The 22,159-nt window shown below is 44.3% G+C and overlaps 1 protein-coding gene across 1 annotated transcript in view; it reads right to left on the bottom strand.

The window, feature by feature from the left end:
• Nucleotides 1-22,159, bottom strand: part of Dock1 (dedicator of cytokinesis 1) — a 453,773-nt gene that overhangs the window by 385,107 nt on the left and 46,507 nt on the right. Inside the window, exons 18-23 of the mRNA XM_036177592.1 lie at nucleotides 18,377-18,480; nucleotides 17,457-17,640; nucleotides 12,731-12,828; nucleotides 7,941-8,030; nucleotides 7,521-7,621; nucleotides 1,026-1,160 (exon numbers count right to left, since the gene is read on the bottom strand). Coding sequence (XP_036033485.1) covers nucleotides 1,026-1,160; nucleotides 7,521-7,621; nucleotides 7,941-8,030; nucleotides 12,731-12,828; nucleotides 17,457-17,640; nucleotides 18,377-18,480 — 712 coding nt within the window. The remainder of the gene's footprint in view (nucleotides 1-1,025; nucleotides 1,161-7,520; nucleotides 7,622-7,940; nucleotides 8,031-12,730; nucleotides 12,829-17,456; nucleotides 17,641-18,376; nucleotides 18,481-22,159) is intronic.

Here is a 22,159-nt window from a genome sequence, read left to right as displayed (position 1 = left end):
CCCTTTCTTCTTGGTACTTATGGACGTACCCGCTCAAGCAAGTGTACTTGAAGCTTAGAGAAAAGTGGTGCTGACAGGAGACCCAATGAACTTTATGCCCTGTTTTCACTGATCACATGGGGTGCACCCTGTTCTCTGCCAAGGCAGCGTTTTCTTTGATTGATGGGTTCACAAAGTCCATGTCTGTGTAGAAACCTATCACAAGAAGGTCAATTCATCTAGCACAGCCACCATGTGCTCACAACATTCACTGTAAGACAACCACAACATGGCGCCCTCCGAAAATAAGCAGAGTCCACCCCACACCCTCCACCCCGACTATCCACCTCCACATCTCTTTTGCCAGTGTGAGAGTAGTGGGGGAGACCAGAGAGTGATTTCATTTTAACAGCACAACTGTGCAGCTTAGAAATAGCCACTTATAAATGACCAGCATTCTCTAAAATAATCAAGTCATAAATATCCCAACTTGCTTTCAAGTTCAAAATTAACTTTAAAGGTGGTCGGTCACTCGCCATGAACCACTCACGAGGCAGAGCGCCTGAGGGTGTTCTAGTATCTGTAGAAATACAGTATTCTCCTGAAGGGCAGAAGTGTCCCCCGCCCCCCCGCAGTGCTCCCACGTGAGGCAGTACAACTTGATTTTGGCTTTTCCTTCTCATTGCTTGTTTCATTTTTGTTTGCTCTTGTGGGGCTTTTTGCTCTATGAAGATATACTGAAAAGTACTGCCAAGCCCTTGGTGGATGCCCAGTGCTGCGTGAGAAGCATTACAAATGCTTTCAGCAGACAATGTTTGGCTCACAGGCACACTTCTGCACCTCAGAACAGCGGAAACTCTGCAGGGAGCAGTCAGGGTCAGCGTGGACAAACGCAACCCTGCCCTTTATCTGTGAGTGTTTGGTCACAGGCAGAGGGCAAGAAGATGGAGGAGGGGCCAAGGACAGAGAAGAGGACGGAGAGAGAAAGAGGGACAGGAAAAGAAGACACAAGCGAGGATTTGCTCAGGCCTTGGCTGAACACTTACTGGTTGAACAGGACCCGTGAGCGCACGATGAACTTGAAGATGTACTCCAAGGCTTTTATGGCTTTGTACAGCTGCTCATTGATTCCCGGCTTCTCAGCACTGGCCACATAGGTCCGTAGCACTTTGGTCAGCTTCCTAGTCCCAAGGGAAACATGTCAATCAAAGAGTTCAGAAATCCCAACTCGAAGCTTAACTGAGAGGACAGCTTACAGGGGCATTACTTGGATTCTGGCTTCCACTTGAGAATATGTGCATGTTCACAAAGGTTTTCTAATCAGACAAAGCGCCTGATGAAATGTCTTCCTGGCAGTGTAAGAATATTAAAGGGGTGGAATGAAAGGGTTCCTCACTCGGGACCATCAGCCACCTTTCTGCAGGCTGGTTGATTTGCTGCAACTAAAGGCTTTACATTGAATAGGAAATTGTTAGGTGATAATTTCTAAATGAGCAACACGTAATTTAAAATGACTTTCCAAAGATCCCTATTAAGAGGATGAAAGTAAGATTTTTAGAATACATGTTCTATTTCTTAACAATTGAATCCCCCCAAAACATTTAATTTTAAAAACATAAATAATGACTGTACTACTCATGGTCATATTTATAAACTGGGAGCATGAAACAACTCACTGACATGAAAAAGTTTACACAAATCACAACACATACAAATTTATCAGAATTACTTTTCAAATTATCCATCCCATGACAGACATAAATATGACAAATAAATACAAAAGAATTCTTCACTTGGAGACTGTAATTCATAACATCTTAAGGTTTTGGAAGTTTTATTGGGGTGGGATGAAGTTGTTTGTTTGTTTTTATATTTTGAGACAGAGTTTCTCTATGTAGTCGTGGGTGCCCTGAGACTATTCAGCAGTTCTCAACCTGTGGGTCTTGACCCCTTCTAACTCCTTTGGGGGTTGCATATCAGATATTTACATTACAAACCACAACAGTAGCAAAGTTACAGTTATGAAGTAGCAATGAAATAATTTTTTGGTTGGGGGTCACGACAGCATGAAGATCTGTAGCAAACAGTCAAAGAATTAGAGGGTTGAGAAGCACTGAAAGACAAGACTGGCCTTCAGAGTATTAGTACAAAGGCATATGCCCCCACACCCAGCCAAGATACCTTTTTACAAAATTGTTGGCATAGGAAAAAGCTTCAAAATTTCCTTTTTTGCTTCATTACATATAACCAGAGAGTTCAAATGGTAACCAATGCATTCAGAACTTCAGGGTATGTGAGAAGTTCAATTAAAAAAATTTTTGAGAAATATAATTTTTTTTAAGTAATCAACTTCATTAAGAAACAAATACATGTAAATTAAAACAAGAAAGATCTCAGTAGGAAGATGCCCGCAGCAGGTGCCAAGCCCAGCATCCTTGCCCATGGGGAAAGAAAGTAAATAATACAGTTATATAAACAAATAACAAGTAAGGCATTTGCCTAGTAAAGAGAGTACGGGGGATGAACAGGAACAATACTCTTTGGAGGAAGACCAACATACATATATCAAGGTATTTTATCACTTACACAGGCACAAACAAAAAGAGTCAAGTCATTTGCCATCAACACCTTCCCTTTGAGGAAATCTCATCCAGCAGCAGTTACAGGTGTAGTCAATACCATTTGTCTCCGTTTCGTCTGCAGTAGTAAAATATATAAGCAATACAATGCCTATCACCTGAGCTGTTGAATAATTTAATTATGAGAGAGACTGGAACACGGCTCAGCTGTTAGGTACAAAAAGGGAGAGGCCGGAGAGGAGGATCCATCACCACTAACGTGGATTGGAGGAGCTGTTTTGTTTGGTTGGTTTATAAGACCAGGTCTTCTGTGGCCTAGGCTGACACTGAACTTGCTGCTATGCAGCTGAGAATGACCTTCGACCTCTGCTCCTCAGGCCTCCACCTCCAGAGGGCTGGGATTACAGGTGTGTGCCATCAGACCTTGCTTATAATGGGCTGAGGCTCAAGCCACGGCTTCCGTGCACTCTACCAATGGAGCTGCATCCACGGCCACACCCGGCCAATCTATGCAAAGGGATGTTTCTAAGTTGCTGGGGGAAATACAAAGTAAAGCAGTAATTTCATAAACTACATATGGGCCTCTCTGGTCCACAAATGGAGTTCCAAGTGTTCACCCGAGAGATACGACCACTGTGTCTATAAAACACAAGATTTCTCAGCCTTATGCAGAATACCAGGAAACTAGTGGCCCCCAGCCCATCTAACATTAATGACGGAACATGGGAGAGTCAATTACAACTAAGAAATATAAAAGGACCCAATTCAAACAATGACACATACAGCAATATGGACAAATCTCCAAAGCATTATGTTGAAGGAAAGAGGCCAAGTGCACAGGAGTACATCATGTTCCAGAGAAGATGAAACAGAGCTGTGACACAGAAGTGAGAACAGAGCTGCTTCTCTGAGACCAACAGGGGTCTTCCCTGGGTGTGGGATAGCAACGTGTTACAGGTATCTTGTCCCCAGTAGTGGAAACAAGGGTGAAAAAAAAAAACCTGTCTGAATTCATAAAATGACTCTTCCTACATGTACATTATTGTAGCAATGAAGAAGCTTTGAAATGTTATTATCTTTAAAGATTTGTTTATTTTCATGTGTGTGTGTACACATTCACCAGTTTATATATACCACGTGTGGGCAGATGCCCACAGAGGCATCAGGTCCCAGGGAACTGGAGTTACAAGCAGTTGTGAGGTACCATGTGACGCTAGAAATGAAATTCAGGTCCTCTGAAGGAGCATAAAGTACCTAATCACTGAGCCATTTCTCCAGGCATACTTCTGAATTTTAAACAAGCAACAATACCACAGTGTACGGTTTATAGTGGTGGATCAGTGGGTTGGTTGCTTGCCATACAAGCAAGAGGACCTGAGTTCAATCCCCAAAACCCACTGGAAAAAGCCAGGCATTGCAGTAGCATATGCTTGCAAAACAGCACTGGTGAGGCAGAGACACGAGGATTTGTGGGATTTACAGGCCAGTGAGTCGAACCAAATCAGTGAGCTCCAGACTCATTGAGAGGCCTTGCCTCAAAATATAAGATGGAGAGTGGAGAATCTCTGATATCAACATTTGATCTTTGCATGTACACACATCTACACAGACATATGTAGATATACAACACACACACACACACACACACAAACTTTTTTAGATATTTTTAAAAATTAATTTTTTTTTTCATTTGAGGGAGCTGGAGAGATGGCTCAGCAGCTAAAAGCATTAATAGTACTTCCAAAGGTCCTGAGTTCAATTCCCAGCAACCATATGGTGGCTCACAACCATGTATAATGAGATCTGGCGCCCTCTTCTGGCATGCAAGTGTATATGCATATAGAGCACCAGATACATAAAATAAATAAATTTTTTAAAAAAAGAACGTTCTACTGTTTTAAGTGCAATGTCAAACAGGTGGGGTCTAATTTTTTATTATGTTACCTACATATGTGTTCTTATTATTTTTTACTAACTCTCTTATAGTTAATGTAGAAAATAATGGATTAGCAGTTTATCCAAATATGGTAAAAATAAATATCTATTTTCTAAAACACAGACAGGACAGACACAACAGGAGACTATTGATTCTTACCTCTATCTCATCTAAGCCTAAAGATAAAAATGGTGCTTTAACTGGACAGGTGTCTCCATGACGGGTAAGGTGACCTGCTGACATCCCACACAACCTAAGTCAGAAGCTCATTTTTACCCCGTTTTGGGTAACTGTTGCCTTGCTTGCTGACCTTGACCTTGATATCCTCCCTATGCTAACTCCCTGCGAGATTCCACCCTCCTGAATGCTTAAGGGAAGCTCCTTGTCTGTGTATCCAGCATATTGGGCGTTAACAGCTTAGAAGCAAGATTGTAAAACATCAGGAGCGGGGGTGGGGATTTAGCTCAAGCGCAAGGCCCAGGGTTCAATCATCAGCTCCAAAAAAACAAAAACAAAAAACCAAAACAAAACAACAGAAGCAAACTTCTGCCCTCCAGGGTTCTTCCATTGTGCTGTAAGCCTGTATTTAAGACTTCCTCCCTCCTCAAATAAACGGCATTTGGCATTCAAAAAAAAGAAGAAGAAGAGGGAGTCAAGATCATGATGGGGAAACCCACAGAGACAGCTGACTGGTGCTAGTTGGAGCTCACTGACTCTGGACTGACAGCTCAGGAACCTGCATGGGACTGAACTAGGCTTGCTGAATGTGAGTGACATTGATCTATTTGTGGGGTCCCAGGCAGCAAGACCAGGACTTATCCCATGTGCATGAACTGACTTTTTAGAGCCCATTCCCTGTGGTGGGATACCTTGCTCAGCCTTGATACAATGGGGAGGGGCTAGGCTCTCCTTCAACTTGGTATGCCAGACTTTGTTGACTACCATGGGAGACCTTACCCACTCTGAGGAGTGGATGGGGGTAGAGTGGGAAGGAGGTGAGGAGGTGGGAGAAGGGGAAGGAGGGGGAACTGGAGTTAATATGTAAAATGAAAAAAAATTAATAAATAAATTTTTTAAAAAATAAAATAAATTTAGATTTTTATATGCAAAAAAATGGTGCTTTAATTTCTCCCATTGACTAATTTCCCAAAAACTAAACACACACACACACACACACACACACACACACACACACACACACACGCACACACACCACTTTTTCTCAAATGGGGTCTCTCCTACAGCCCAGGCTGTCTTCTTACTCATGTAGCCTAGGGGTTTGATTTTCTGTTCTTCCTGACTCCACCCACTGAGTGTTGGGATTACAGATGTGACCCATCACAACCAGGCTGGACTATGCAGGGCCTGGAACTATGGGATTCAAGCATGCTAGACAAGCGCTCAAGCTACTGAGCTATACTCCCAGCCACCAAACTCCTCCATCTTCCTTTTTTCCACCAGTGAGGATACCAACCCTTCTCTCAACAACCAAGCACAGAAGGCCCACACCAGGCAGTAGATACTCCAGGTAGAACTCAGCACTGCTCTCAATTCCTGAGTTCAAGTAGGAAGGCAACTCTCAAAACAATTGATGAGTCACACTTAGAAGGAAAACTTTGAAATCAGCTTACAGGTGGAGACCCTATTACATGCATAGACATCCGCTGGCCTCATCCACAATCCGTGAGTAGTCATGCTTGGTCACTAGGGCAAGAAGATACCCCAAACTGTTTCTTTCCCAGAGAGTCTATGAGAAAATTCCAATATGCCAACCCACAGGGCATCTCTATTAAACCAATAGAGAGCTTTAAATAAACATTAACGGAAGATTAATAAAATGCTCATCACAGCTAGCTTTGCAGGCTTCAAGAAGTTCTACAAATGCCACCCTTGCCAGGAACTCTGTCATAAACAGGCAATACAGGACAGGAAGGGTCTTGCAGAACAACATGGGGTTGGGCAACCCATTGGATTCATTGTCTGGTATCACTGGTCCTTCAGTTCACAGCTACATACAGGCTTTTCTCTAACACAGGCTTTTACAAAGTCTCCTCAGAATCATAGATGGGGCCTTGGACTCATTTTATAGACTCTAACTTCTAAGTGTGGTGTTCTCAAAGAAATGGTGTGTGTGATTTTTTTTCATTTTCAATGCAATTACACAATACAAAATTTGAATACATGTCATTAAATCCCAACATGAGAAAGCAGCTAAATGAACCTCAACAACTGCTTAGTGCTTGCTGTCTAAGGAGCAGGGTTTATTCTGAGCACTCTAATAACTCATTCAAATTATCAAACAAGACTACAATAATATTCTCTCTTTTTTTTATAGACAAAAAGGCTGAAGGCCAGAGAGGTTAAGCAAATTGTCTAAGATCACACAATTCATAAAGGACAGAGCTGACATTTAAGCCCATGTATCCTGCATCCAGAATTGTGTTAACAAACGGGAGGTAACCTGCCTTGCTAGACTAGGCCCTATACATCCCCTGTGTGCTCAGACAGGGCTGGGGACAAAGGGCCCAGATGGACAGAAAAAAAAAAAATCATCTAAGTATTTTAATAGCTAAAACTTGTGTAAGAAAGGGAAGACAGACTTTACGAAGTAAGGAGACTGTTTGAAGAATAGAAAATTGCATTTCATGTACACTACAGAGCCAATCACCTCAAAACAGAAACACATCCATTTATTCATTCATCAGCCGCTTGCTGGGGAGCTGCAACGTGACAGGTGCATGCATCCATAGATCAGCTTCATCGAACATAAGCACAAATTTTCAAAGATAAATGGATGGTATGGAGGAGAAGGAAGATTCATTCCAGAACAGGAGGCTTATTTATCACATATCTCTTCCAACAAGATTTTTAGGTCTGTTAAGAAGGAAACAATAATACCAAGTATGCCAGTAAACGCAGAGTTTGGAGTTAAGAAATGTGTGGTCATAGGCCAAAGTCACAGAAGAAAAGCATTGCAAACATCAGAGAAGGCAGCAATGGTTTTCAAGGAACCCAGGAGAACTCACGTGTAGGCCAAGGTCGCACTGAAGTGTTTCTTAATGTAAGTCTCCAGAACAGGATTAAAATGCTGAAATTTCCTATCAGCAATTAGTCCAATGATAAAGACCTGTCAATGGAACCAAAACAGTCTCAGTGGTGGCGCAAGAAAACCATTCTAGAATCTTCCTCTGTGACTTGAGGAAATAAGCTGGAAATGTCCCTGCAGAGGCCATTCCCAGGTTTGTATCTCCCTACCCGCACAAGGTTATTAACATAACTATAGTTTCATATTCAAAGTATCTTTGCACTCCTCCAGGCTTCCCCTTTGATGGACTCCACAACTGAAAGGCTTTCAAGGGGACTGAGATGGGTCCCTTCCCCCTTCAAAGGCTGCAGCATGAAAGAACACCTCACCCTCTGAGCAGATGAAAAGGAGACCCCCTTACCAGAGCATCAAATACCAAGGTATCAAACGTCTCACTCTCAGAGTTCTCCATCATGATGTTGAAGAGGGCATCCAAGGTGTCCTGCAGGAACTGCAAAGACACAAGAGGTCAGTGAACAGTCCCTGCATCCTACCTCCCCCAGCCTATGACAACCATGGTCTATGGCAAGACTCCACTTAGCCACCTTTCCCCATCCCTGGATATAGAACTTAATCTTGCAGCCAGGAATGGTGGTACACACCTGTAATCCCAAAACTGGGGAGGCTAGGGCAGGAAGATTGTCCAAGGTATACAAGGAGTCCCAGGCTCACTTGAGCTACAGAGTGAGACCCTGTCGCAATAAATATATGACTTAAGTACTTAAACTACTAATTTCCAAGGTTTTATTAAGGTGGCAGGTGAGTGAGGCAAAATTTCATATGACTGAACTGCAGACAGAAGAAGGTCACCCTGGGCCAAGCAGAGGAAAACCAGAGCTAGGAGATGCCCTGTGTCACCCAACTCTACACAGAGACCCTTCTCAAGCCTCCTCTTGCATATTTCATCAGCACATATCAGATTCATCTATACACATCTATACAAGCCAAGTCTAAGAGGCCATGAGTGACAAGAAGATGCTATAGAGCACCAGGTTTCGGCTGAGCAAGGAAAGATCTGCTACCAACAGAGCCATCAAGAAGAAACTGTGAGCGTATTCCTGCAGCTGAGGAATGCAACAATGTGCTGAAAAGTGTTTATGTACAACCAGTAACTGATGTATTGTTTGTAGAGTCTGCTGAAACTCAAAGAAACATGGCCATACAGGAAAGCAAAGCATCAATTAAGAAAAAAGTTAGACTTCAAAGGTATGTCACCCTAGAAGAGGTGTAAAGTGGACTAGACTAGATTATACTGAAGTGGTGAGATCCCTGGTGGTGGAGATGCCCAAGAATAAGGAGAATGACATATGATACAATATTGGCCATAAAAGGAACAAAGTACAGATGCCTCATCATTAGTCAGGAGGAACACACAAACTGAAACCACACAGACTCCCACGTCACACCCACGATAAAGGCTATCACCAAAAAGATGGACAACAGTTCAGTGTGGGAGAAGATGCAAAGAAATGAGAGCCTTTGTGTATTTACTGCTGGGAGAAATATAACATAGTACAGGGGCTTTGGAGACCAGCTTGACAATGCCTCAAAAACATAAACATACATTAACCCTAGCACCGAACAATAGCATTTCTAGGTACACATCCCAAACAAAGTAAAACATAATGCTCACACAAAAATCTGCCCACAGAGATCTAAAGCAGCATGGCTTAGAACTGAAAAAAAAAAAAAAAAAAAAAAAAAAAGAAAAGAAATAAATGTCCATCAACTGAAGAATGGGTAAACAAAGTGAATGTTTTCTATTGACCTCTCTCTGTCCTCACAATGGACTATCATTCAGTCACAAAGAGACACGAAAGTTCCTAGGAAAGCTACAGCATGAATGCTCTGTCCACTAACTGAATGTGCATGCGGCACCCAATGGAAGGAGCCAGATTCAGAAGTCACACTGCACAATTCCATTATATTTAATGTCCAGAATAGACAGAGAAAAAGAAACTAGACGATAGGTGGCAGAGATTCTGGGAAGTGATGGCTGACAGCTTTAAATTTCCTTTGTGGGTAAAGAAAGTAGTACTTCTTCGCTAGTACTGAGAACTATACAACTCTATAAATATACTAAAGAGCTATTGAATTGAACAGAGTAAAGGGTGAAATCTTATGGTATACAAGTTATATCTCAAAAACAAAACCAAAAAGCTGCATAAGATTTTGAGATGTCCCGCCTACACACCAGCACTCATAAGGCTCTAGCAGACAATACAGAGGATCTTAAATGTCACAGCCTTTTGAAGACTGGGGAAGCAGGCCCTAGGAACCTGTTCCCAAACGAGTGGTGGTTCCCACTGCCCACCTGTGCTTTGTGCTTTAAAATTAGAAGAACTGGCAGAACTGTGGCTCAGAGAGACATGAGTCTTGGTTGTCTGCCACTGTGCTACCCAACCTCTATGACACTGAGAAAATATTACACAAAACTGGCAGAAGATACACTACCCTTTCCATCAAGAACTCCAATCTGGACATGACAAGATCTTAATCAACTCTGATTATTTGGGGCTGTACAACCTTGTTACATTCCCCATCATTTTCAGATTGTAAATCTTTGCAAAGGTCAAATTCCATGCCATCTGCTAACAGACCAATGTCCCTGCCAACAAGCTCCCTGGGTACCAAGCTCATCACAGTTCACGCAAACTCCCTGCATTAGACCTACCAATAGCACTAAGACAAATGGCATGGCTCAGAGTCAGAACTGGAGAGAGCAGAGCCTCCTTCTTTGGGCACAGCACCTGGAAGTCAGGGACAAACATCTGGAAAGGGTCTCCACATACAGCCAAAGGCCTATTGCTCAGACACCTCCCCTCCCCGCTCCCTGAGTAGCTAGTGAAGAATCAATGAGCCGCCTTCATTCTCCACTTTCATGAGAATCCATTGCTCTCCCTAAACATAGACTCCTTTCTCAATCCATCAAACGTTGCTGCCCCTCCTCCACCAGTTATGAAAATACACAAGAGAGTCATGGAATAAACAGAATACAACCCCACTATCTATCAACATCTCCAAATAAAGAAGAAAGCACCCTGGAAAAGCAGACCCCTCAAGTCCTGCTGACCCTCAAGACTGCATGACGTAGGCAAGTCTTTCCAGGACCAGCATGGGTGAAGTGTGGTGGCAGAGGGGAAGGAACAAGTCAGGCACACCAGGTAAAGCCAGGTGAGGTCACCCCAGTCCAGCCAGGAGAACCAGCTCACCGGACAGTGGGAGAGAGAGGAAAGCCACTACCACAGATAAACATTCAGATGGAATAATACATTAGCTATGGGGAATAGAGAAGAGGACAAGATGATTCTAGTTTGTTTTTTTTCCTGGTGACACCAAATCAACAGAAGTACAATGAATTTGTGACACAGGGACTTCAAAATGAAAGATTTCATTAAATGCATGTCTTCTAAAGTTCGTTCATTTATCCACCCAGTTTCCATCTGAACTGGGGATTTAGAACCCAAGGAAGTATAAAATGCAATTAACGTTGTCCAAGCCATTGGTATGAGAACCGGACTGAGGAGATGATTAAAATTTTGAGATTAGCGAGGGTACGTTGGAGTGGTTATACAACGGATGCAGGAAAGTAGTGCAACCGAATTAATTCACGCCGAAGTTAAGCACATTGCCGGTTAATTAAGGCCATTTTAAGTAATTAATTTTCCAGAGATAAGGCAGTCCCCTACTGCACACTCTTCTCACAGAGGGTGAAGAACTGAAGAGGCCAAATCAGGCAGTAGAGAAATGATTTATGAAATTCCACAGGCCACTGGCCAGCTGAGCACCCCCTGGCCCAGAGGGATTGCCCTGATGATGATAACATATTTGAGCAAGGGAATGGTGTTCAAGCACCTTCTATGGAACCTGGGAGAAGAACCCCAGGTAGAAAGGATGTCAGAAGCACAAACAAAACTAAGAGAGAGAGAGAGAGAGAGCTTGATGTTTAAAGAAGCTGGGATCACTGCTCGGACACAGGCTTCCAGGTCACCAAGCGGAGAGGGTCTACATAAACATTAGTACCTATACAGAGCAGAGTCCCTGTGGAGTGCTCAGCTATACATCATACATCTATATCACATCCCTTCACCAAGGCTGATGGGCCATTGGGGGTGAGGGAGCAGAAAGATGTTAAGAGCCAGAGATCAGAAAGGTCCAAAGTGAAACAATGTCTTCTGAATGGGACTGTTAGCTGCTCCCATGAATACACCTTTGGTTGTCTGCACAAGACCTGCATAAGATGAAGCCAGATAAGCCCCTCCTACTAAGTGAGGAGCGGCGGATAGTTGATGGTTTCTCAGGGAGAGTTTGTTTTCCTTAAGGTTGTGGCTCCTGGTGGATTAACAAAGCTCCAATGAATGGTTCCATGCCCAGGAGTTTATGGGCTTCACAAATTGGAATGTATGGATTCTTAACAAATTTTTCTAAAAGGCCATGAAGTAGGGAAGGGGAGTAGAGAGGTGTGGGGATGAATCTGAGAGGAGTTGAGGGGAGGAGGAAGGTAAAAGTAATCAAAATATATTGTATGCAATTCTCAAATAATGAAAATATTCCAAATAAATGCATACAAAAACAAACAAAACTAATTAATATCTAACATTTCTCCAGAGTCAATATGGAAGGCTAGAAGATGAGCTCAGTGCCACACAGGAAGAAAACAACCAGGTCAGACTCTTGGTGCTTGTAATATTTCTACCACACACAGAACTGACTATGCAGGTCATTCGAGTAACTTGAAGAATCATGAGTCAGTAATAAGAATGATGACAAAGACCTTGGTAAGAGTGCAACAGCCCAGGACACACAGGATACCCCCATGGTTAAAAGCAGACTACCATGTCCCATGAAACCCCAGGAACCCAGAGAAGAATGCAATGTCATGGCTGAAAGAGGCCACCGAGCACCGTGAGCACAGCATGAAGAATTCATCAGAAGAGGAGACAGCATCCGGCAGCAAGTGGACTCAAAGCCCATGCCTTCCAAGTTAAGCCAGATAGCCCTTCCCAAAGGAGGCCGGCAGCACTGCACACACACAGGCTTAAGTCACTGCTAAGAGACTATAACCAGAATCTTGCACTCCCCTGGGGTCAGTGCATGATAACGGACACGAAACACAAGACCAAGCCTCCCTCCCTCCACAGCCCATGTTACCTTCACCACCTCACCACCGTCCACCTTCATCAACTGCCGCAAGTTCTGCTGCAGAAGGTTGGTGTTGGATCTCCACTTCAGCAACCCCAGAAGGTCCACTGCAAACAGAATGCAACAATCAGCTCCCCATTCCCATGAGAACTTCGTCTCAAATTCATGTGGAGTTCTCTGTGAACACTTCTCAAAAGAAAGCGCAACTCCATTTCAAAAGGTTCGCCTGTTAAATATTTCATTACTGAGTGCCAACATACTTAACACCAGTGAAGTTGAAGTCATTATTTCCAGCCACATTTACCAGGAAATTATTTTCATGTAGGAGCTTTCAAAACGCATTTGAGAACCAAAACAGGGGTGGTGTTTCCCACCTATTGGAGACTGTCGCCAACCACGGTAACACTTAAAAGATGTTGCCCACCCAGAAAAGGCTGCCAAAATCGTCCCTCAAGTACTCATCCCCCAAGTGGCTTTTCCTGTTCAAGAACAAATATCTACCTTTTTTAAATAAAATGAAACAAATTTACATCCTGAAACTGCAAGTTGGAGCAATCTGTGGAGCCACGAAAACAGGAGGAATTGAGAGTTCTTCTTGAGCAGCTGCCTGCTCCTCTGAGCTGTCTGTGGGTTTTAGTAGAGAAGGCCAAGATGGAATACACTAGATTTCAAAGATCCAAAGGAAGGGGGCACATCTGTATTAGAAGTATGTGTTTGTGAAGGCATGGGGACTGGAGGGGTGTGTCCTCAAGCCTTGGGTATTTATTCCTCCTGAACCATTCGGCATGTTGCTTTTTAAGGCAGGATCTGCCACGGAATCTGCAGTTTAACTCAACTCAATGGGCTGGCCATTGAGTTCCAGGAATCCACCTGTATCCATCCACCCACTCCCAAGTGCTAAGGTCACAGGCACATGCCTCTGCTTTCATGTGGGTGCTAAGGACATGCATGATGTCCTCATGCTTGCACAGCAGGCAGTCTACAGACAGAGACATTTCCTAGGCTTCGGGTTCTTTTTGTTTTGCTTTGTTGTTAAAGATTGAAGGATTTTGCTGAAGACACTAAGATGTTCTTTAAGGTAGGAAGACAGAATCTAAGTCCTGTCTAGAAAAGCACGTGCCTGCACTCCCTCACTTGCAGTTTTATCACTATGCCATTACTTGCAAAAATGCAACTAGCAAACTGCATCTAATCTACTGTTTATGTGTATCAGGAGCATCAGGTACAGCAGAGACTGCAAGCACCAAAATAAATAAATAAAAACGAATAAATAAAGTCAAGGCTCACACTAACACTGAAAGCAAGCATATAATTTTGGATCTAGGTAAGAAATCGGTAAACAGCCATGCATTCTAATTTCAGAATCAAGCCACACAAAAGCCATCTACAGCCCATATAGATTTTCATGTATTTCCCATCACCTCGGGCATCTCTGAGGACTCAAAGAGTAGAACAGGTGGGGGCAGCGTACAGCACCCACATACATTGTGGGTTATGTAAAGCCAGCTGAGTCACACAGTAACTACAGCACACTGGGCAGGGAGTTTCCTTGTTTTCTTGTCTGAACAGAGAGTACAATGCTGCATAATTTGCAGCTCAGCTAAAAGAATCCAATGAGACAACATGTAGGCAAGCTTATCAGGACACCCAACACAAAATGCGACCAGCAGCAGCCCTTCAATTATGAAAGGAGCTAGAAATTTGGGGCGGAAGTTGACATGTTGTCATTCCTAACTGAAAGTAAAGTAACAAGAAAGGACACACCCTGTCCTGACACACTCCTGGTCCCAGGGTTGGGGGTATTTCCATCTCACAAGTGATTAGTGATGACCCCATGCATCATCTGAACACCATTCATCCCACATGTGACACGACTGGGCTGAGCCTGAGCCCTCTATTGCAACTTTCCATTTGTGTTCATTTACTTATTCTTGGGTTTTGTACTTTTGTTTTATTTTGCTGTTTGTTGCTTGTTTGTTTTTTGTTTTAAGCCAGTGCTTACTAGACAGGTCATTATAACACATGTCCTGCCACTCTGGGTTCCATATTGCAAATATGAGGAAAAAAAAGCTCAAAAGAGTAAATTAATAGATCATCTCATGGGGTGGTGCTTAAGAAAACAGCCTGCCCCACCCCCACAGAGCTGCTAGTCAGAAAAGGCCTTCCTTGCTCCATCCCATACTCCCAGGGACTCAACACAGTTGGATTCATAATTATTCTTTGTTTCATGGTTCCTTTCTCTCTCATTACACAGTAAGCTAATTGAGACGAGGAATCACATCTCACAGCTCTTTTCCTATCCCTACGGCAGCCTACACAGCGCTGAGGACAGAGATCTTTAATACAAACCTTGATGAATAATTCAGCCTCTGCTTTTTTTCCCCTAAGTAATGGAACTTTGCAGGAACAAATTATGGTTTCAGGAAAATGATTCCCTCAGAGGAGAATCTGGGACTCCACACTCAGATGCCAACTGGGGCACCCCCCATCTTATATACTCCCGGCATGGCACAATCCCAAAAAGGGGTATCAGTGCTGGCATGAAATGAAAGCCAGATTCCTCCTTCTGTTCAGTGAGCAGCATCACTTTGGAATTTCCTTGTTGCTTGGCAACAGCTGCTGCTGAGACCAGGGCTCTCTCCCTGGGTACCAGGGAGGGAATCACCCTGCAGATGGTGAGATTCAAGGAGCTGGAAGGTGAAAGGAGGAATCCACACACCACCCTGGGAGGTTTCCTCCCCCCACCGCCCACACTCTCTCTGGAAGGGATGTGTGGTTTCAAAAAGATGCTGTGGATAAGACTTGTTTTGAAAGAAAATGATGATCAAATTTCAAATCATATCTAGCAATCAATACATCTGGAACATGACTAATATATAAGACGATGGCTTCCTCCGAAGTGAAAAGTGACACACAGCAGATCTCAGCACCTGCTGAAACACTAAAGCACCACATATAGGTGACCCAATGACCCAACTGCGGACACCACCCATTCGCCTGCATTAAAGCAGGCACAAACACAAGTTTGTTGAGCATACCCAGAGAGTTTTACTCCTAACATTGGAACATTCTTTCCACAGCCCAGTCACAAGCTGGAGCCCACACAGCTGACTCATGTCCCCTGGGCACCAAACTCCTGCACATCCTCTCCTCCCCCACTGCTTGCCCAAATCCAGTCCCTCTGGGAAGGAGTTTCATTTGCTGGTGGGGATTACCGCATGGCAGGAAGTTAGGACCCTTCAGAAATTCAGACAAACCCATGATGACTTAGCAACCAGGAAGCATCCAAATGGTCCCAGAGTATCAGTAGTCACAGCAACCCAAGCAACCCAAAAGTGTCTGGTAACTTAGGCCCCTCACTAATACTCAGGAAGCCAGTGGTGGGAAAGCACCTCTGGGTAAAGCTGAGAAAGAGAGATGGAAGAAGCAGGCAGAGAACATTTAGAAGACATCTGACCCAGGGCTGGCATGCCTAAGCCCTCAGGACTCCAACCTTTCTCCCCTCCAGAGTCTCATCTTCCAAAGGACAGGGTTAACTCTGTGCTAGGTTTCCCCTGTCAGAGTCCAAAAGATGCCTGCCCCTCAGCAAATCTCAAACTCCAGCCATGACTGACAGACAACACACAGATGTGATTCCTGATAATGGCAGACATTAATAATCACAATTCACATCAGGCAGTTAAGAGAGAAAAAAAATTGGATTTTCAAGCTCCATTTCAAGAGAGCATAAAGTCTCTGCACAGCTATGATACAGCCACATTAGGAGGATGCGGTTTTTAAATGAAGGATTTGTGCGGAGAGCCTCTGCCTCCTCCAGACGGAGAAGTCACAGCAACAGCACTGGTGTGCTCTGAATAAGAAGTGTCTCCACCGGACTGCTGTGTTTCTGGGGAAGCGGCAAGCAGTGGGAAATGAACTCAGCCAGCCCAGGGACAAGGGGAACCCGCTGGTGAGTGACCTGCCACATTAGGCTGAGCTGAGTGTACATGCATCAGCAAAGAGACCTTATCTCACACCACCAGGGGCCTAGAAAATGTCGGGCAGACCAACTTCTCCAAAGAACGATAACCTGGAATTAGCTCAAGGAGAAGCTAAGGCAGGCGAAGACACAAAGATGGGAGGCACCTTGCTCCAGACGGGCTCCATACTAGTCAGAAAGCTCTGGAAGCAGGCGTGATTCACATGGGTTCAGAGGACCTTGATTAAGGTCATTTCCAGGGTTAAGATAAGACCAAGGTTCAACTCCATTCTCTGATCTGATTTCAAATCTTATATACTTCCCCTGACGCCTTGTTTCTTTCTTTTGTCTGGAAAGCATCTTAAAGAGGAAGTCCAGAGCTAGCAAGATGGCTGAGTGGGTAACAGAGCTTGCCAACAAGCCTGATGAAACTAAGTTCAATCCCCAGTATCCACAGAGGAAGGAGAGAACCAATCCCTAGAACTCATCCTCTGACTATGACCCCCCCACACACACACCTTAAATAAATACATGTTTAAAAATAAAAATAAGTCCTTTCATTGTTTAACCTCCCTGCAGAGTTAATCCTTAAACAAAAATAGAAGAGTGAATTTTAAACTATGACGGATGCCACCTCCTCTTCCTGAGTGCATTGACATCTATGTGGGTCCTCATCAAAGGACAGAGTGAATGACGTCCACGCACCCACAGCAAATGCTTCCGCTCAACAAGAAGGCAAAAGGGAAGTGTCTGAGAGGGAGCAGTTCTAGAACTCACCATTCTGGGTCAGTTTGGTGGAGCACACCAGCGTGGAGATCTGGAAAGAGTCCTTGCTGATGGTGCAACTCCCAAGACTCTGCATGCCCTTGCCTGTGGCTGAGTGGCCCTTTTCTTCCAACTCTGCCTTGGTAGAAGGGAGGCTCAAGTATGTGGCTGCATCTTCTAGCTTTTTGGCTTCAGCCTGTGGGTTTGATCGTACAGTATGTCAAACAACATTCATCGAGGCCACCATCCAGGTTATGCATGCTTTATTGTGTTGAATCCTTTCAAGCTTCACACCCCCTTCTATGCTGTGTTCTATGGTATCCTTTAAAAATGTTCCCACTTCCTGTGGCTTAATTCACATCCCCAGCCTTCATATACAGCACCGAATGTGTTATTGCCTGTCATCTTCTCTCGTTAGGAACAGCAAAAGGGCTGGTCATCATAACTGCTCATTTACATAATTAAATGTAGCTCAATGCTAGAGAGCAGCTCTCTCCTCAGGGTGGGAAATGTCAGCTGTGATGTTCATCTTGATCACAGGCTTGACTGGAGTGAGAAGCTATTGGAGTTTGGTAAAGCACACCTCTAAGGGTGTCCATGACAGAGAATTAACTATGAGGGAAAAGTTACCTCCTGAAGCCAGGTATGCCCAAAGATTAGGGACTCTGATGGAATAAGAGAAAGTCTACTTCCACTGTATTCTCTCACTCTGCTTCCTGGCCAGCATGATGTGAGTTGCCCTATCACATCCTCCCCATCACGAAGGGCTGAAAGCTCTGGTATCTGTACCAGAGTGCACCCTGCCTCCCTTTAGCTGTTTTCCTCGGGTATTTAGTCACAGACGTGTAAAACTAATAGTTCAGTTCAGGTGACGAAGTCGCAAAGGACCAACCACATAAGTATCCGCAGTGTCCTGGTAATGATGTACATACCTTGTAGACAATAAGGTCATGCTCCCCATCTCTCAGGGTGGTCCCATCATATCTCATCAGCTTCACAAAGGCCAGTGCAAAGATTTTCTCAGATTTATCCTTAGCTGCAAAGAAAACCAATAATCACCCTCCACAACACTTAGGACAAAGGGACATTAACACATTCCACCAAGGACACCTTTATGAAAACAATCACTAAACTGCCCTGGTAGAACCAAAGGAGGATGGAAAGAAATGGACCACATTCACAACGAGGAAGATTGTATCATGGAAGGGTCAGCTGTCCTCAAAGCAGTTCAAACACTCAATTCAAAGCCCCAGGGAAGAAGACACTATGGACTGTGAGAAGCGACTGACTCCACAATAAAGATCAGGAAAGTTCTGCAGAAGGCTGCAGACAAAGGCTCCTAATGCTGTAATTCCAGAGTGATAAGAACAGCCAAAGTGGACATGGCATGCTATGAGCAGGAACAAAGAGAGACTAGGGTGTGAACAGTGGTAGAAACCTAAAACATGGCAAAGGGCCAGCACAGGGAAGGAAAACTCACTGCTGGAGGCCTGAAGACCTGATTGGAAAATTCTAATGCCTTTAGCAAGAAAGCGCAACAGCCAGACCTGCGTGTGGGGTTCATGCCCCACCCTTCATTCAAGTTTCTCCACAGCTTCTAAAAGAGTCAGTGGCCCGCCCGCTCATACATGTTTTCTGCAGCTGATGGACTTTTCTTCATGGTTCTCATCATTGGCAGATAAGTGTGTGGGGGAGGGGACATGGCATTGTTATTGCTAGTGTCAGTCTACTGAGCCCTGGACTCTAAAGGTTTGTGTATGCATGTGTGTCTGTGTCTGTGTGTACAGGTGTATATATATGTGTACGCATGTATTATATATACATGCATATATATGTATTATTGTGTATGTATTTCTATATGTGTGTATGTGAACACATGTATATATGTATATCTATATATGTCTGTATCTGTATGTCCATGAATGTATATGTGTATGAGTGTATATGTTTATGTAGGTATATGTTTGTGTTCAAAGGTATGTGTGTATACAAATGTATGTGTGCATTTGTTTGTGTATTGGGTATGTATATGTGTAGATATGTATATATATGTACATATATGTGTGTATGAGAGTATATGTGTGATTGCATATAGGTATATATGTGAGCATGTGTATTGTACATGTATATGTATGTAGATAGCATATATGTGTGTATATGGGTATATATGTGTAAATGTGTATATGAATGTGTGTATTTTTTTAACTGCCATTTTCCAGTGCATGCCTGGCAAACAATAGCTACTCAAAAACTACTAGCACTAGTTAGGGAGAGGACCAACAAACAGGTAAGATCTGTTAGGCCACAAAGAAAGCCAAACCAGAAAATGTGTCAAAGGTATACGTTCAAAAGTCTGTTTGGACAGGAAGGGACAGAGGAAGACATGGAAGGAGCACACATCCATCTTCCTCCAGTTAAGGGGCTCAAAACACTCACCCCAGGACCTCACTGCCTCAGAAGTCATACCTTACTTATCCTGATAGTTACACTACCTTTCTTCTAGGCAACAGAGGCTCAGTAAATATGGCTAATGAGTTAGTTAAGGACAGTCAACCAACCAAAAACTAGAGACATAGAAATGGAAGAGATGAGCCTTACTAGTCTGAAACACACCTTCCTGGAGCAGCAGCAGAACACGTGATAGCTGCAGTGTCCGAGTGATAAGGACCGGCTCCTGCTAAGCTGAGTCCTCCCTCAGGGAAGCAGCAATCCCTAGACATACGTTCAGTGGCACTTATCAGCAGACAGCTTCTACTAAGCCTACCACAGAGTGGCACCAAAAGGAGGCATCGTTCATTAACCCTGCATCTTCAACACTCAAGGAAGGGGCACTGTCCATCACAGGCTCACTAAGAGCCATCACCAAGTAGATGGATTATTCTCCCACTAACTCAGAGTCCTATATAGCAGGAACCCACATATTCTTGAAGAGTAGCCAAGGCTACCCTACCCAGACAACCTGCTTCCAATCCAGAAAGACTCAGCTTCTGGACCATGGCCAACAAGCTGCCAGCAGGGCATGTCCTCACATGTCAGCACCAAGCTTTCTAATCTAACCTAGATCATGGCAGGAGACACCTCATCACTTCTTCTTCTCCATCCCCAGCTCCAAAGTAGAAAGCAGCTTGTATGTGGCTAGTGGGCAGCAAAGGGGGACAACATGTCCTGAATTCTTTCCTTCTCTGCCCCAGGCTGTGTTTACTACTCCTGCCCAGCTGTAGAAGCCCCTATGGTCGCCCTCAGTAGCTGGCAAACAAGATCTCATGAGCGCCACATTTATAACGCTCAACATGTCTCCAGAACCCCACTAACTGTGGCCTTTGAGACTTCATTAATTATGCAAATGTGTTTGGCATGTCAGGTGATAGCATCTTGTCTATAATGAATACTTAAAACTGACGAGAAAAACAAGGATTTTGAAAGTTAGCATGCTAGAGATCTTCCTCTGCCCTGGTATAATTCACTGGAGAATGAGTTTGTTAAGAAAGTGGCTGTGGAGTAATTCTGACACAGTCCTCTATGCAGTCTAGAACTCTTACCCACTGGGCTTCCTCCGCGAAACCAGGAGGTCCCATAGCCCCTTACCGACCTTGGGATAATGTGTGTCCAGGAAGCCAGGCCTGCTCTGCATGGCCTTCCCACCTTTCCAAGAGTGCCTAAGCTCTTCCTGCTGCCCCTTTAGCAAAGCTCTGGCCCAGACCTAGAGCACACCTGGGCTGCTGAACCTGTGCAGGACATACTTGTGTCCAGAAAACCCTTTTCACCAACTCCCATCTGTCCACACCCCACTTCAGGCCATGAACATCTTAGTCCTGGCTACAGTTCCTCAGGTGGTCCTACACAATAACACCAAGCTGCCACTTAGCCCATCATCTACAAAAGGGGAGCCTTCCTCTCCTTGTTAAATAAACAGGTGCTAACAAAAGGCCAGGAAATGGAAGTGGCCATGCCATTCCCCACAGGCACTGGAGTGTAGCACTATATGGCATGGGTTCGACCCAGAGCTCTTTTAGAGGCCACTAACTCAGAAGCCTCTACCAGAGTTCCTCATGTGTAACATGAAAATTCAGGCCAGGAACACTGACTCTGTTGGCTTCTGGGGAGGTCTGATTCAAACAACACAGTGAAGCTCCGATTTCAGCTTTGAGATTAGGAGCTCACAATCAGTAACCCTGCCCATCATGCTGGAGTTTCAGCCATCCAGGGCATCGTGCACACTGAACAGAAGTTGGCCTTCTGCCTCCTGCCTCAAACATAGCCTAGCCCTAAGGCAAACACAGTGGTGAAACTCCACATCTTTAGCTGGCCTTCACTCACCTGCTTCTCACATTTGAAGTGACCTCTGATGGCCTTTTAACTCAACCCCTGAGCTTCTCACACTGTTCGGATTTGATTGGGAGAGGCAGCTGCCATGCTTTCCTTCTGTCCCACAATGATCCATCACAATGGTCCCCTGGCTGTTTTAGTGTCTTTGTTTAATCACTTCCTGCCCTTGAACACCCTAAGTAAGCACCCTTATAGGCTGATGCTCACATATGGCTCTCCAGATCTGCAGAACCTATGCCCTCTCCCTCCTAACTCCTCCAAATGACAGCAGCCCAGGCTTCGCATTGGCCCTACCCAGAGGACTACACATCTCCCAGCAATAAGCCTCGGCACATCATCAGCCCCCAGGCCACTGTTCGGTCCCTCACCCTGCTGCCACACACACCTGA

The sequence above is a fragment of the Onychomys torridus genome, chromosome 1, assembly GCF_903995425.1.
Source record: "Onychomys torridus chromosome 1, mOncTor1.1, whole genome shotgun sequence".
NCBI classification, from domain to species: Eukaryota; Metazoa; Chordata; class Mammalia; order Rodentia; family Cricetidae; genus Onychomys; species Onychomys torridus.
Note: the sequence above shows the minus strand (reverse complement) of the source record. Positions and strands in the feature narration are given on the sequence as shown.